Source organism: Dromiciops gliroides, chromosome 2 (genome assembly GCF_019393635.1).
Source record: "Dromiciops gliroides isolate mDroGli1 chromosome 2, mDroGli1.pri, whole genome shotgun sequence".
In the NCBI taxonomy this organism is placed as follows: domain Eukaryota; kingdom Metazoa; phylum Chordata; class Mammalia; order Microbiotheria; family Microbiotheriidae; genus Dromiciops; species Dromiciops gliroides.
The window spans coordinates 386,638,313-386,654,461 of NC_057862.1; the positions used below are offsets into that span (position 1 = coordinate 386,638,313).

Here is a 16,149-nt window from a genome sequence, read left to right on the forward strand (position 1 = left end):
TCCAGAAAAGTGGACAAGGGACCAAACTAGACTCCTTTTCACTGCCTACCCTCAGTTTTACAAAACTTTAAGGAGATCTCTCTTGCTACATTTTCCTCCAAAAGTCCTGAGACTGAGCACTCTCTGCAGGATGGAGGTTTGTGCAGAGTTTGTATATGTGATTGAGGGCTTGTGTGAGGAATTCTCCAGTTGTGTTGACTTCCATTAAGGTTAGGTTATCCAGCTTGGCATGTGTTTCCTGCTGTTTGACAAAACTGTCTGCAGATACCTGGAGTTTAGCTATTCGAGTATCCCACATATCCTTAATCAGGGTCCAGATCTCATCTGCCTTGGGGATGTTATCGGAAGCATGATTTAACAACAATTTGGTGAGTTCCATGTAGCAAGGACGAGGCATTGGAGTAAACATTTCCTCTTTTCTCTCTTGATCTTGTATCTCCTCCAATTTTTTTTTTTAGTGAGGCAACTGGGGTTAAGTGACTTGCCCAGGGTCACACAGCTAGTAAGTGTTAAGTGTCTGAGGCAGGATTTGAACTCAGGTCCTCCTGACTCCAGGGCCGGTGCTCTATCCACTGCACTACCTAGCTGCCCCCATCTCCTCCAGTTTTTCAACATCTATCCATTCGGGAGGAATCACCTAACACTTCTGCCTCTGTTTCAGGTTAATTGCCAGCCACAGAGGTACTTCCACAGGTAAACCAGGATTAAAAGGTCCCAGATCCCGCCCCCCCCCCTCCCATGAGGTAGATCCTTTCCAAGCTGAAGATGGGGGTGATTGTGACCAGCTCCTTCCCACCCAGGAACTCCACCTTGGCTGAGTCCGTGGGCCTGGCCCAGGGTCCCCTGGACTGCCCTCCCGTGGCTGAGTCAGAGCCCCAGGATCAGGGGCCCCTCTTCAGTTTTAACCCTTGATCCCCCCTAAGCCTCCTTAAGGAGTTATCTGAACCATCCTAGGGGAAGGGGGGGGACCTGCCAATTGTGAGATCTAAGTCATTTTCCTGAGTTTTATGAAGTCCTCCAAAGGGAGGGACCTTAAGCTGACAATTTCACACAGAGGATGGAAAATGGAAGGGGATAGAGAGGGTTAACCATAAAAATATCTTGTGGTAGCCTGTCCTTGTTGAGCAAGTTTTTTTGGAGGCCAGATCCAAGAAATTACTGGACTGTAGAGTTCAATTTGTTTCTGGGAAGTGGGACATCCAGCCCTGGTAGTGAGTGGCATCATCTTGTAGCTGTTGTTTCAAGAGTCCATTCTAGTATTTACAGTACTGGCAGCAATGTGGAGGGGCCTTAGAGGTGCCAAGATTACAGTTAGTGAAGGACTACAATGGGCCTACTTGCCCTACTTGCATAGCTGCAGGTAGCCATACTGACACCTACGTCAGAGCCTGTATTTGCTGCCATTGTTGCTCTGATTCATTGCCCCCACTGTTTCCTACACCACTACCTGCACTGTTGCTTATATTGCTGCTCAGGATACCTGTAACACTACCACTTCTGCTGTTGCTGTTGCTGGTACCTGCCTGCATCGCTGCCCATTTTTCTGGGAGCCATGCTGCTGCCCCTTGCAGGCTAGGGCCTATCACCCTTGTCCTCCCCATATTTTTACCTCACTTGAAAGAGGCAGACTTTTGGGGGGTTATCAGTATACCCAGGTGGGTAACATAGGTTCTCTAAAACTCAAAGAATCCAAGAAGCTTCGGGATTTCTTAAAATTATAGGAAAGTGAATATCAGTAGTGTGTTCTGGACTTTGTCTAATCATTTGAGTTCTTCCCATATAGTATATTATGGACTGGCACATGGATTTTCTTGGGGTTGACTTTCTTTTTTCTTTTTTCTTTTTTTTTTTTTTTAGTGAGGCAATTGGGGTTAAGTGACTTGCCCAGGGTCACACAGCTAGTAAGTGTTAAGTGTCTGAGGCCGGATTTGAACTCAGGTACTCCTGACTCCAAGGCCGGTGCTCTATCCGGGGTTGACTTTCTAATCCTTCATTCTTACATGAGCCATCCAGTCTAGACCTTCTCCCACTGTAGCCTTATCTGTCCCAGTGAACATGGTATCATTCGTGACCATTAATGCCCTTAGGAAGTAGGGCCTCTCAATAAACTCTGGTAATGCCCTTTTACTTTCCAGGGTCCATTGTTTGACATTTGAGACTCTTCTCAAACTGGCCTTCCCTACTTTTCTGTCTTCTTTCACTTGAGGACCTGCACACTCTGTGTTCTAGCCATATTGGGGTGTTGCTCTCCAGACATGACACTATCTTCTCTTTGGACTGCTTCCTTTGACGTTATTTTCTCACCTGGTTGGAATACTTTCCCTCTTTGTCTCCACCTCTTAGCATCCCTAGATTCCTTCAACTCACCTTCAGGAGGCCCTTTTCCCAGCTGTTTAAGCCTCTCCTCCAAACATCTACTCTGTATATATCTCATCTATACCTAGGTATTGACATGTTCTCTCCCCCATTAGAATTTAATTTTTTGAGAACAGGAGCTTTTAAAAAAAAATAAAAGTATTTTATTATTTTCCAGTTACATGTAGAGATAGTTTTCAACATTTGTTTTTATAAGATTTCCAATTTCAAATTTTTCTCCCTCCCTCCCCCCCCAGACAGCAGGTAATCTGATATAGGTTTTATATATATATATATATATATATATATATATAAAATAACATCAAACATATTTCTGCATTAGTCATGTTATAAGAGAAGAACCAGAGCAAAAAGGAAAAACCTCAAAAAAGAAAAACAACAGCACCAAAAACAAAAGAAATAGCATAGTTCAATCAGCATCCATACTCCACAGTTCTTTTTCTTTTTTTTCCGAACAGGAGATTTTTTTGCCCCTTCCCCCCACATAGTGCCTGACAAATAGTAAACACTTTAATAAAAGCTTATTGATTGACTGGAGTCTTGTTGGGTGGGTGATTGGTGAATTAGAGATGCCTAGTTCACCGAAGTGATGAGGTTAGGAATGGCTGTAATAATTGATGTGGTAAGTTTGTTTAACTCTTTGTAGTCAACTCAAAGCAACCAGGTGCCATCCGTCTTTTTCACTGGTCATATGGAGCTGCTGTAAGGGGAGTTGGTGTAGTGAAGTAATCGAGCCTCTATCATTAGGAAGGAAATCTTTCATCCCTCCTGGGATCTAGGATCGTCTGGTGTTAACTATAAAGGGATATCCATTTATTGCTACCTACAATAACTGTCATAGAGGTCACTCTAAGTAACCAACTTCCAAGAGCTCATAATATCCATCTCTGCAATAGTCATCATTATTTGCCACTATAACTGTGATTCGGATTGTGGGAGAGAGTGGTCTCCCATTTACCTCCATCTTTTGAGCAAGGATAAGCCACATTGGTGCTCTGCCTCCCAAAACTCCCTTTTTCTTTTTCTTTTTTGGTGGATTAATGAGGGTTAAGTGACTTGTCCAGGGTCACACAGCTAGTAAATGTCAAGTGTCTGAGGCTGGATTTGAATTCAGGTCCTCCTGAATCCAGGGCCACTGCTTCATCTGCTGTGACACATAGCTCCCCACCCCAAACTCCTTTTGATAGGAGCAGCACCTATTTTATGTAACCTGGGCTGGTTTCTCTTTTTTTTTTTTTTTTTTTTGAGGCAATTGGGGTTAAGTGACTTGCCTAGAGTCACACAGCTAGTAAGTGTGAAGGGTCTGAGGCCGGATTTGAACTCAGGTACTCCTGAATCCAGGGCCGGTGCTTTATCCACTGCGCCATCTAGCTGCCCCTGCTGGTTTCTCTTTAAGGAGGCGGAGGGGGTGGGGCGGGGGGGGGGGGGTGGTGGGCAGCTAGGTGTTGCAGTGGATAAAGCACTGGCCCTGGATTCAGGAGGACCTGAGTTCAAATCCGGCCTCAGACCCTTCACACTTACTAGCTGTGTGACCCTGGGCAAGTCACTTAACCCCCATTGCCTTGCCAAAACAAACAAACAAAAAAGGAGGCAGGGAGAGGCTGTGCATAATACTTGGCTGTTCTGGAAGACTAGAGATTGAAGCATTGGTTTGATTTCCTTGACACCTGACCAAGCTTATAAGGAGTTGGTACTCTGGAAGTATAATGACATTCTCACTGTCCTTTCTGACCTAGTGTTGCTTTTGTCGCTTTGATTATTATGGGCAGGGGAATGGTATTTATCTGAATTATTAACTAAGAATGGTATCCTTTTAAACTAATTCTAATTAAAGTTATTTGCATTTCATTTTATGGTCTATGAGGGTTGTATTGGATTCTAGTCCTGTACCTGATTCACTGTACTGGGCTGAGCTAGACCTGGCCCAGAATATTGGGTGTTAGTTGGCAGATTTGTATTGTAATGATTTCATGGTGAATTTAATTGTTGAAATGGGAGAACTCACCTTAGGAGATTTAACTGCTAGGTATAGGACTTTGTCATCCTGTGACTGTGACCCTCTTAGCAGCGTATCAGGAATCCTTTCTATGTGATGAGAAGTCCCCATTCTCCCTATAGGATTAGCCCAATGGATAATAATATGGATAATAATAAGGAGCTTGACAAGGAGAGAAAAAATAAAGCAAGACTGAGTGCTTCCCTGGCTCTTAATAACACTTTTAGAAAAGCTTGGTTACTAGTCTAAGGAAAATGAAAATAAATTGTGTATTCTGCAATTGGAGGAAGATAAGGATGCACTTTTAATTTTTAAGTAACATGCTTTCAAGGGAGAGAGATGGCATATGGATTTAGTCATAGCATAGGTTAAACTGGAAATCTTGGAAGAGACCAATAGGCTCCACTTAGAAAGCATGATCTCTGACCCAGTGGTTTTGATGAAAAATATGTTGCATTCTAAAGAGATTAGGGTTATAAGAGAAGAGAATAGGAGCAGGCATGAGGACAAGAATTGGGAATTGGCACCAGTGGAAAGAGAGCTTCTGGTCTATTCTGTTGCTCTTCGACCAGTACCATCTCCACTGATTTCCACTGCAGAGAAATTAGAGGGTTGATAGCCATTTACCACCTAGGCACTTGAGAGGTCAAAGAGAAGTTTAAACAGCAAGCTAGAACAATGATTAGTGATGGTGTGCCCTTGTTGGTAGAGAATTCTATCTGTTTGGGGGAACTGCAGAGGATTTGCCCTTGCAAAATCAACAGAATCATTAATTAGAGGTGCTGGCTAAGGATTGCTCCTTATCTCTGGGGAGTTCTGTATACTTCATCCTATAATTTTTTTAAAGTAGGAAAATGCTTTATGAACTAATACACAGTGAAGCACTTAATCTGGACTCAGAGAATAATATAAACAATGACTACAATAAAGCAAACGAAAAGAACTAAAAGGCAGCCAAAACTTGTGTGATTGCAATAAACAGCCTCAGTCCTAGACAACAAGGGGATGAAGTTCACGGGTGGGATACTACAGGGGCAAGAGATGCAAAGACTGTAAGATACAGGAGCTTTTTTGGGTTGCTTTTTTCCTTTTCCTTTTGTTTGTATGTTTTGGATGGCTTTGCGCAATTTTTCTTTTATTACATGAGTGGGGGAATATAATGGGAAACCCCCTATGGCATACAAATGAAAGGTATTAGTAAAACTTTTTTTGGGGGGGGCAATTGGGGTTGTGACTTGCCCAGGGTCACACAGCTAGTAAGTGTTAAGTGTCTGAGTCCGGATTTGAACTCAGGTCCTTCTGAATCCAGGGCCGGTGTTCTATCCACTGGGTATTAGTAAAACTTTAAAAAAAAGAATGATCCAGAAAGCTGATGCACATGATACTAGACCCAAGAAGCTATAATATACTTATTGTGGGGTTTTTTTGCAATCAGTTCATACTTCAAGACTTGATAGAGGGATAAGTAGAATCCTTGAGGTAGCAGGCTGCATGGTCGAGTGAATGAGAGTTAAGTCTGGAGTCTGAAGACCTGGGTTTGAATCCCAACTCTAATTACCCACTACTTGGGTAACTTTGGGCAAATCACTTCATCTCTCTGGGCATCTGTTTCCCAATCTGTTAAATGAGGGAGATGAATAGATGATCTCTAAAGACCCTTCTAACATCTAATGAGTTCATATAGTCTAGCTTCCTGTCTCTAACTATAATTGTACCTAAGCCTCCTAAGACAGTGGTTATGTAAAAATAAGCACATTTTAAAAACTTTTTTTTTCTTTTTACAAAAGAAAGTAGGATATAAGCATTTTAATATAATTTACAGTATCATAGAATTTTAATTTGGTAAATATATTCATTCTCTTTACTGATGTTTCCCTTTTCTCCATTCTCTCTTCAGGCTATGTGGCTCTGTAAACATTTGAATGCCACCCTCATTACACTGCAGAACTTAATATGGAATGAATTTTCGGTACTAGCTGCTGCAGCAATTCAAATCTATGAAGCAAATCAGGTATGACTTTTTGATGTCCCTCACCCCAGGTTTTCTCTGGGTAGCATAGGGCATTAATGTTGCTAAACTCTTAAATTTATAGGCAAACTAGTCTCGATTTCCACTTGGATCAAATGAAGGAAAACGGTTCCTTTCAGGGGATGGAAAGAAGGCATGTTTAAGGTATCATAGATGAATGACTGGGAAAGAAATGAAGAGAGAATTCTCAGGCATCCCCTGAGCCTGGTTGGAATTGAGGAAAGGTTTCTATGATGCTAGCTGCTAGATAGAAGAAAATAATAAATAATGATAAAAGAATTGCTTTGAATGGATACAAAGTCTCAGACTGCTTCTTTTACAAGTTTACTCATTTCTTTTGCATACTCTCCACAGGGTGCAGAGAGGGAGTGAGGATGAATTTTTGTATTTTACAAATGGTAAAACTGAAGCCCTGAGACATTATTTAAGTGCCTTTTTACCCCAGGTTATATAACAGCTTAGTGGCAGAGCTGAGCCATTTGTTTACTCACTTGCCTCTGACATCATAATTAAGGATATCACTTCCTAAGCATCCTGCTATGTCATTTAATTCCATGAGAACAAATGTACCCTGTTGGGACACCGTTTGAGGAGGAGTTCCACTTACATGCTTTTATTTCAAAGATTTCATCAGGGAAGCTCTACTCCTTCCATGAATGCCTATTGCAACCCTTTCCAGAAGAGAGTCTTCAGGAGCTGCTTTGACCACAAAGATTCATTGTCTAGTGTCTGATCTTTAGGTGGAATCCTTTGCACTTCCCCTAGTCTGGTCCTTGGCCTACAGATACACACACAATCCATCACCTGGCTTACATTTAAAGCCTTTTCAGCTTGTTAGAATCATTGCTTACACTCCACTGTCATGTCCTTCAGGAAGCTAGGATGATCATAACATTTCTCAAATGTTTATTAAGTCTCTACTTTCAAAGCTTAGATAAATATTCATTCTCTGCTCTCATGGAACTTATAATCTAGTTTGGCATTGCAGGAAGACTAGTCTTGGACTTGCATAAGTGTCCTTAGATCTGTGGCCTACTTTTAGCATTATCTATATCATGGATTAAAGAGGAAATGAGGGGGCAGCTAGGTGGCGCAGTGGATAAAACACTGGCCCTGGATTCAGGAGGACCTGAGTTCAAATCCAGCTGCAGACACTTGACACTAGCTGTGTGAACCCTGGGCAAGTCACTTAACCCTCATTGCCCTGCCAAAAAAAAAAAAAAAAAAGAGGGAATGAAATTAGCAGGATTTGGATCCTCTAAACCTTAAAATCCTCAACATAACCCTAACTTTGAAGGATTAATTCATTTTAAAGGAAACTACCTCTGCTAGACTGTAGGATTTGGTTGCTGTATTTCCTCTTAAATATTGTATGAATAGAAACTTCCAAGAGGCAGCAAAATCAGAAAAATGAACAGCCCTCATACTTACTAGCTATGGGACCATGAGCAAAGGACTTCAATTTTCATTTCATTTCTTTCTTTCTTTCTTTTTTTGTGAGGCAATTGGGGTTAAGTGACTTGCCCAGGGTCACACAGCTAGTAAGTGTTAAGTGTCTGAGGCCAGATTTGAACTCAGGTCCTCCTGAATCCAGGGCCAGTGCTCTATCCACTGTGCAACCTAGCCACCCAGGACTTCAATTTTCTGACCCTCAGTTTTATCATATTTGAAATGGGGATAATAATGTTTATAACTATCTTATCAATTTTGTTCATCATTCTTTTCTTTGGGGGGGGGGGCAATGAGGGTTAAGTGACTTGCCCAGGGTCACACAGCTAGTTAGTGTCAAGTATCTGAGGCCGGATTTGAACTCAGGTCCTTCTGAATCCAGGGCTGGTGCTTTATCCACTTTGACACCTAGCTGCCCCCCACAATAGACTTTTTAAAGCCTTTTTTCAGTTCTATATTTTAAGAAATCACAAATGAAAACCTGAACAAGAACAAAAAGTAAATTGTCCCAGGTTTTAAAAATAATAAACAAATGAAAATGAAAAAGAAAATCTAGCCCACAAACCCAAATTGAAATTTAAAAAAAAAATCCAGCCTGTAAACCATGTGATGAGGGAAGAAGAACCAAAAAAAGAAGAATGATTCAGAGGCAGCTACTACTACTCTCTGATAACATGATAAAGTCAATTAATACAAAATGTTCTGGTTCACTTCTTCCCACAAGTGCATACAACATCCATGGGAGTAGGAGTCTTAAATTTAGACCATAATAGGTGTAAGGCATGTGTGTAACAAATATGTGGGAGAAATAACTATCTTATACTACTTAACTATCTTACATGGTTATTTTGAAGAAATCACTTTTTAAATCTTTAAAGTGCTATATACATGTGAATTATTATTAGTTCCATTATCCCTATAGATCATAAGCAGTGATAAACTATGGCACTGCTCTATGCAGTGTAGATTTTATTTAGAGGTTTTCTTCCATCTGTACATCCAGATCTTTTTGATCACTGCAGATAAATTAATTTGCATCTGGGGTCATCCTAGCCCTTTAATGGTAGCTGTAACTGTAAATATCTCTGTATCCCAATCCAAAGCAAATTGGCAAGGTTTAATCCACACTAAAGTGTGGATATAACTCCTCAGATATCCTTGCAGCTGGGTTGTTTTTACCCTTTTGGACAGAAATCACCGAAAACAGGCCTGCTGGTGATACTCCACTTAGCTTTGCAGCCCTGTTTGGAAAGAGAACAGGAAAGAATGCATTTTTAGGCTCAGCACCTGCCAAAGTGGATGATGTGACTAAGGCATGACCTGCAGGTTTCCAGCCACCTGTTTTCCAGTCTCCTTTGCTTTTCTGGTGCCATTTATAAATGACAGAGATAAAGAATGCTGGCATTCCCCATTATCTTACCCCAATATCTCAGTATAGTTGCAGTATTAACTGTATTCCTTCTCCAGGACACTGAAAAACATCTTTGAGCTTAACATAAATGCAAAAAAAATATCTAATTTTATCTAATACAATGAGCTTTTATGGGGGAAATGTTTATTTCTATTGTAAAGATGATTTTATTAGGTTCATAAAATTCAACTTAGATGACAGAATTTATAGAGAACCCTCTTGGGTTTAATTATACTAATTATCAACATATTTCAGATCATATCAAGTACTTTCAAGGGTGTCTTGTTGGGGTTATTTGGTTCCAAAACACTGATGGGAGGGAAGATGAAGAGCAAGTCTGTCAGCATTAATCACATAGTTAAAGGAGTTTCTGAAGGACTGAAATTGTTGTGGTCTTAGTGGTTGACTGTAGGTCTGCAGAATGTAGTCTGCCAGGAAAATGGCCGTTAGTTACATGGTTCTCTCAAATCCTTTAGATGACTGGGAATCCTTGTGGACTTTTTTTTTTTGCGAGGCAATGGGGGTTAAGTGACTTGTCCAGGGTCACACAGCCACTAAGTGTCAAGTGTCTGATACTGGATTTGAACTCAGGTCCTCCTGACTCCAGGGCCAGTGCTTTATCTACTGCACCACCTAGCTGCCCCCTGTCTTTTTTTTTTTTCTAAAGAAAATAAAAAACCTTTTCAGTACTCACAAATGTTATTTTTCTCCTGCTCCTGTCAGTGCTTTTCTCTCATATATGGACTTTAGAACTCCATAAAGGTAGTAATATCAGATACATTAACAAAGACAGGACCTGAATTATAGATTTTCTGTTATAATGAGATTCACATTTTTTTCTTTAGTGAGGCAATTGGGGTTAAGTGACTTGCCCAGGGTCACACAGCTAGTAAGTATTAAGTGTCTGAGGCCGGATTTGAACTCAGATACTCCTGACTCCAGGGCCGGTGCTCTATCCACTGCGCCACCTAGCTGCCCGAGATTCACATTTTACATGACTATGAATATGAGAGCATATACATGATCATGATCCAACTGTGGATCACATCATGCCAACATTGCCCATGGGGTTTTCCTGGCAAAGATACTGGAGTGGTTTGCCATTTCCTTCTCATTTTACAGATGAGGAAACTGAGGCAAAAAGGCTTACGTGACCTCCCCCACAAAGTACCTTAGACAAAAAGCTGCTAAAAAGGGCACTGCGCTTCGTTTCCTAGGTCCCACCTGGCTCTGGTGGTGAGCTGAGCTTTGAGCAACTAGCTACTTCCAAACCCTAAATAAAGTTCCTCTGTGAGGAGTTATAGGTTTTCAGAAAATTTCCTTTTCCCTCTACTTCACCCCACCCTCACCATCACTCACCTAATTATTCTCTCTTCCTCCATATTCTAAACCAGATTAGAGATGTAAAGGCTGGGAGAAAAAGAGATTTAGAAAAAAGAAAAAGGCAGAAACTTTATAAAGGGGAGTCACACCTAGATAATAGTTCATATGAAAAAGACCCTAATGGCTCTAATTTACTGCAAACTCAATGTGAGTCGTTTCTTATGGCAGCCAGAAACTAACCCAATCTTAGGCTATATTAATAGAGATCTATGAGGGAGTGATGGTCTTGCTCTCCTTTGTCTTAGTCGGATCACATCTGAACTGCATTGTGTTCAATTCTGGGTGCTATATTTTAGGGAAAAAATCAGCAGCTTGAGGGGCAACCAGAAAGGTGAGAGGGCTTGAAAGTATGCCATATGAAGATGTTGGAAGGAGCCAAGAGGATTTAGCCTAGAGAAAAGAAGACTTGGGTTATGCATGGGAGAGGTGACTCTGAGGAGGGAAGGGTGACTTGGCTGTTGCATCTGTCACCTTATTGCTTGATCCTTGGGGATTGGATGGCTAGGCAGGTATCCCTTTTCTGCTTTACCATTCTATGTCCATCTTCCTTCACAGAGGATGACCTGTAAAGACTGGGCAGAGGGGCGGCTAGGTGGTGCAGTGGATAGAGCACTGGCCCTGGATTCAGGAGGACCTGAGTTCAAATCCAGTCTCAGACACTTGACACTTACTAGCTGTATGACTCTGGGCAAGTCACTTAACCCTCATTGCCCCACAAAAAAAAAAAAAAGAAAGAAAAAGAAAAGAAAGGAGCCCAGAAGTGGTTTTTCCCCTGGAGGAACTGATATTCTACCATATATGTATGTATCTTGCTTCCCTAAATGCATATAGTAGAATGTGCTCGTTGAAGTCAGAGACTCAGTAGTTTTTGTCTTTACAATACTGGTGCCTAACATAGTCTTTTGCACATAGTAGGCATTTCATATATAGTTGAAAAAACGGAATTGAATACAATACAAGAAAGTACACAGTAAGTCCCAAATGTTGTATTACAGATTCTATGGGGGGTAGTGGTTCAGAGGACCAGGAACACTCTGAGAAAGAGTTGGGTCCTGTAGTTCTTGTATTATATTTCAACTCCTTAATGATAGTGAATGAAGAGCATCTTTGACTTCTTTGTATTCCCCATAGCTCCTAACATAGGGCCTTGCACATAGGAGGATCTCAATAAATATTTACTGAATGAATGACTTGAGCTGAATATCAGCTTTCTTGTCTGTCAAATGAAGGGGTTAGATTAGATGATCTCTAAGGTACCTTTCGGCTTTAAATCTTATGATAAGCTCACTCTTGAAGGATGGGGAGGATTCAGATAGGCAGAAGGCATGGGGGAATTCATTCCAGGAGAATAGCATGAAGGGAGCGGCCTGGAGGCAGCTCTGCCTAACTCACCCAAATCCTTCCCCTTTATTTATTTTTTTAAAAAAGAGAAGAAAAGAGAAAGAAACTTAAGTTTTAAGAAGTTTGTAATTGCAGATCAAAGGTACCATAGTAATCACTTGATAAACATTTCTAAAGCACCTGCTATATGCCAGGTGAGGCAGCAATGGATGGAGCCCTGGGCCTAGAGTCAGAAAGACCTGAGTTCAAATCCAGCCTCAGACACTTACTAGTTGTGTGACCTTGGGCAAGTCATGTAAGCCTTTTTGCCTCAGTTTCCTCATCTGTAAGATGAGAAGGAAATGGCAAACCACTCTAGTATCTTTGCCAGGAAAACCCCATGGGCAATGTTGGCATGATATGATCCACAGTTGGGCACGACTGAACAACAACAATGTGCCAGGCAGTGTGCTAAGTGCTGAGGATACAAAAGGAGGCTAAAGACAGTCAGTCCCTCTCTTCCAGGAGCTCACAGATTTATCACCTCTAATGGTGCTTTTTCATCACAGTAAAAGGGGGAAGAATGAGTTAACAGTGATTTCAGTGATTAAGAAGCATGATCCCACCAGGACATTGATGTTTCCAACATTTGGAGACCTGGAACAAGAAGTGAGAGATTTTCAAATTTAGAGAAATCCAACAGATTTGCTCTTTAAAAGGGATGAAATGGTCTCAGTGCATTGCTGTTTTCTGTGAGAAAAAACAGACAGACAAGTGGGTTTGCAGGCTGGCAGTAGTCAGAGCATCCTGAGCAGCAGGAAACATCACTGAGCCAAGGTGCTTGGGGGACAGCAGTTAACTGGCTCGACTGGGGCCTTCTGCCACCAGGTGCCCCTTTACTCCCTTCAGGGCTGGTGGGGCAGGATCTTATCACCAACTCTGAAAGGACTTAGTTGAATTTCTGTTCAGCTTGTTTGGCAGGATTTAGAGGAGTGGACCCCCTGGAAACTGCTAGCCCCTGTTGACATGACACATCAAAGAGCTAAGCAAGACACTAGCAGTTTCAGGGAGCAGCATGACGCACCTTTGGAAGGTGACAGACTCAAAGCCATAGCCTCATACTCCAGCAGCGCAAGGCTGCGGGAGGCTTTGACGTACCACACTGTAGGACCTGTCGTCTTTCAAACCGCAGGTTTCTTTGACTTACTCCAGTCCCCTCCCGCACCCCCACTTTTACCTCTCAAATGCCCCCTCCGAGTGGCTGTTGTCAGGGGACTGAAGAGAGAGTTGGAAAAAATCAAGTCGGAGCAGAAAGCCAGCTTTGCCTCTGGGAGTTTGTGCCCTTGGCACGTTTACTTTTTCGAAACCATTTTTCATTTTCTTTCTTTCCATTCCTTAGTCTCTGAGCTGGACACCTCCTGGACTTGGCTACTTGAGAGGGGAAGACTTGAGGAACAAGGGGTAGAAACATGACGGATCAAAAGAGGGGCTTCTGGATGCCCTCCCCTTGCCTCTTTCCCCTCCCCCACAAAGTACCTTAGACAAAAAGCTGCTAAAAAGGGCACTGGGCTTCGTTTCCTAGGTCCCACCTGGCTCTGGTGGTGAGCTGAGCTTTGAGCAGCTAGCTACTTCCAAACCCTAAATAAAGTTCCTCTGTGAGGAGTTATAGGTTTTCAGAAAATTTCCTTTTCCCTCTACTTCACCCCACCCTCACCATCACTCACCTAATTATTCTCTCTTCCTCCATATTCTAAACTAGATTAGAGATGTAAAGGCTGGGAGAAAAAGAGATTTAGAAAAAAAAAAAACAGGAGGAAAATACCACATTTGAGGTGTGCCGGGGAAGAGTCTGCCATTCAAAATCATAAAAAAATGAAAAAAAAAAATCTTCCCAATACCCTACCCAAACCTTTCATTTCTAAATGAAATAAAATTTTTTATAAGTAAAGTAAGTTATTCTCAACATATCTTTATGTTCCTAAATGAACAAAGTATATACATTTCAGTTTCCTTTTAAAAAATAATTTATTTTGTTTCTCTCATTTCAAAATTCCTGGAAATTTTATATCTTTTGTCCATACATACATTTTGTTCCATCCATCCAAACTATGGACTATGCATACATCTCACTTCCTCTTTAATCATCTCCCCCGTGTCTCAGCTTCTTGAAGATCCACATTCTCTAGATCCTCAGGACTTAATTTCTCTGAGTCCTCTTGAGGTTCCTTCCAGAATATACACTCTGCTAACTATACACAAGTTTCTGGCAGTGTCTGTAGTGTGGGTGCTCAGTTGTCCTGTTTGGGGCATTGTGATAGTTAAGAGCAGAGACCTCATCTTTTTTCCTTTTTCTTTTTTTCCCCCCAATAATTTTTTCTTTTTTAGTGAGACAATTGGGGTTAAGTGACTTGCCCAGGGTCACGCAGCTAGTAAGTGTTAAGTGTCTGAAGCAGGATTTGAACTCAGGTCCTCCTGACTCCAGGGCCGGTGCTTTACCACTGCACCATCTAGCTGCCCCTCCCCCAATCTTAATAGTATTTTTTTTCCAGTTACATGTAAAGGTACTTTGCAACATTTTTTTTTTTTTGGTGAGGCAATTGGGGTTAAGTGACTTGCCCAGGGTCACACAGCTAGTAAGTGTTAAATGTCTGAGGCAGGATTTGAATTCAGGTCCTCCTGACTCCAGGGCTGGTGCTCTATCCACTGTGCCACCTAGCTGCCCCATAACATTTGTTTTTAAAAGATTTTGAGTTCCAAATTGTTCTCCTTCCTCTTCCCTCCTCTCTCCCCAAGACAGAAAGAAATCTGATATAGGTTATATATGTATGATCACATTAAACTTATTTCTCCATTAGTCATGTTGTGAAAAAAGAATCAGATCAAAAGGAAAAAACCTTGAAAAAGAAAAAAAAAAGTAGAAATAGTATGGTTCAATCTGCATTCAGATTCCACCGTTCTTTTTTCTGGATTTTTCCATCATGAGTCCTTTGGAATTGTCTTACAGATCCCTCATTTTCATTGTGTATCTAAATCTTCTCCAGTGTTTAAAAGGGACTGCCCCCAGTCTAACTGTAGTTCCCTCTTCTCAAGTGAGCCAAGCATAAATGTAGATTTTAATAAATATGTCTGGGGGCAGCTAGGTGGTGCAGTGGATAAAGCACGGGCCTTGGATTCAGGAGGACCTGAGTTCAAATCTGGCCTCAGACACTTGACACTTGCTAGCTGTGTGACCCTGGGAAAGTCACTTAACCCCCATTGCCACGCAAATAAATAAATATGTACACTGATGAAAAGCTGAGAGATCTTTAGCTTGGGCAGACTTTGATAAATACATGAATAAAGCACATTCCAAATGAGCAACAGGAGATTAAGAAAAGGCTATGCAAGATTAGAAACAAAGCATTCTGCTCCAAAGTACATTTCTTACTTCCCACGGAATTTACATATCGTTAGGGTGTTATAAGTGTCCAAGGAAGGGAATTACACACAGTTCTAGAAAGCCCCATAGAGGGCTTCCCACTTCCCTTAGATCAGGACTGGCCTTAACTCAACCATGGGACTGAGCAAAGGTGTAGGCACTACAGGGATTCTTTTTCACCAATTTAGTGCAATTTTTGAGGGAAATTGTATATCACTAGTCTGAAAAACTCCTAGGACTCTAGATTTCCTGGGAAATGTAGTAAAATAGATACTAGAAACTTCATTGAAATCTGTTTTTTCTCCCTGAGCCCCAACACCATTCATCCTAGAGCATGGCAAGAGTGACATTTCCAAGAATGACTTATTTATTGGGTGAGGAATGAAGAGTCTAAGAAACTGACTCAGTCTTCTCAGTGTCTTCAGAATATAAATGGATGTTGAACTAAGCTGGTGTCTCTGGTCGCAACATCATGTGGATGGACCAGAACTGGACTAATTTACCGAGATATTTCCATCCCATAACTGATGATCCTAACAATGGTTATGCCATATATGTGGTACTTGATAATTTTCTTTCTTCTCCTTTTTTTTTTTTTGGTGAGGCAATTAGGGTTAAGTGACTTGCCCAGGGTCACACAGCTAGTAAGTGTTAAGTGTCTGAGGCCGGATTTGAACTCAGGTCCTCCTGACTCCAGCGCTGGTGCTCTATCCACTGCGCCACCTAGCTGCCCCACTTGATAATTTGCAAGTGTTTTCACATGCTTT

General features: G+C 41.5%; 1 protein-coding gene and 1 pseudogene across 1 annotated transcript in view; one reads left to right on the forward strand and one right to left on the reverse strand.

The window, feature by feature from the left end:
- Window positions 1-16,149, forward strand: part of AK8 (adenylate kinase 8) — a 170,865-nt gene that overhangs the window by 18,165 nt on the left and 136,551 nt on the right. The window contains exon 4 of the mRNA XM_043987061.1: window positions 6,270-6,383. Coding sequence (XP_043842996.1) covers window positions 6,270-6,383 — 114 coding nt within the window. The remainder of the gene's footprint in view (window positions 1-6,269; window positions 6,384-16,149) is intronic.
- On the reverse strand, window positions 86-1,529 carry LOC122742205 (annotated as a pseudogene).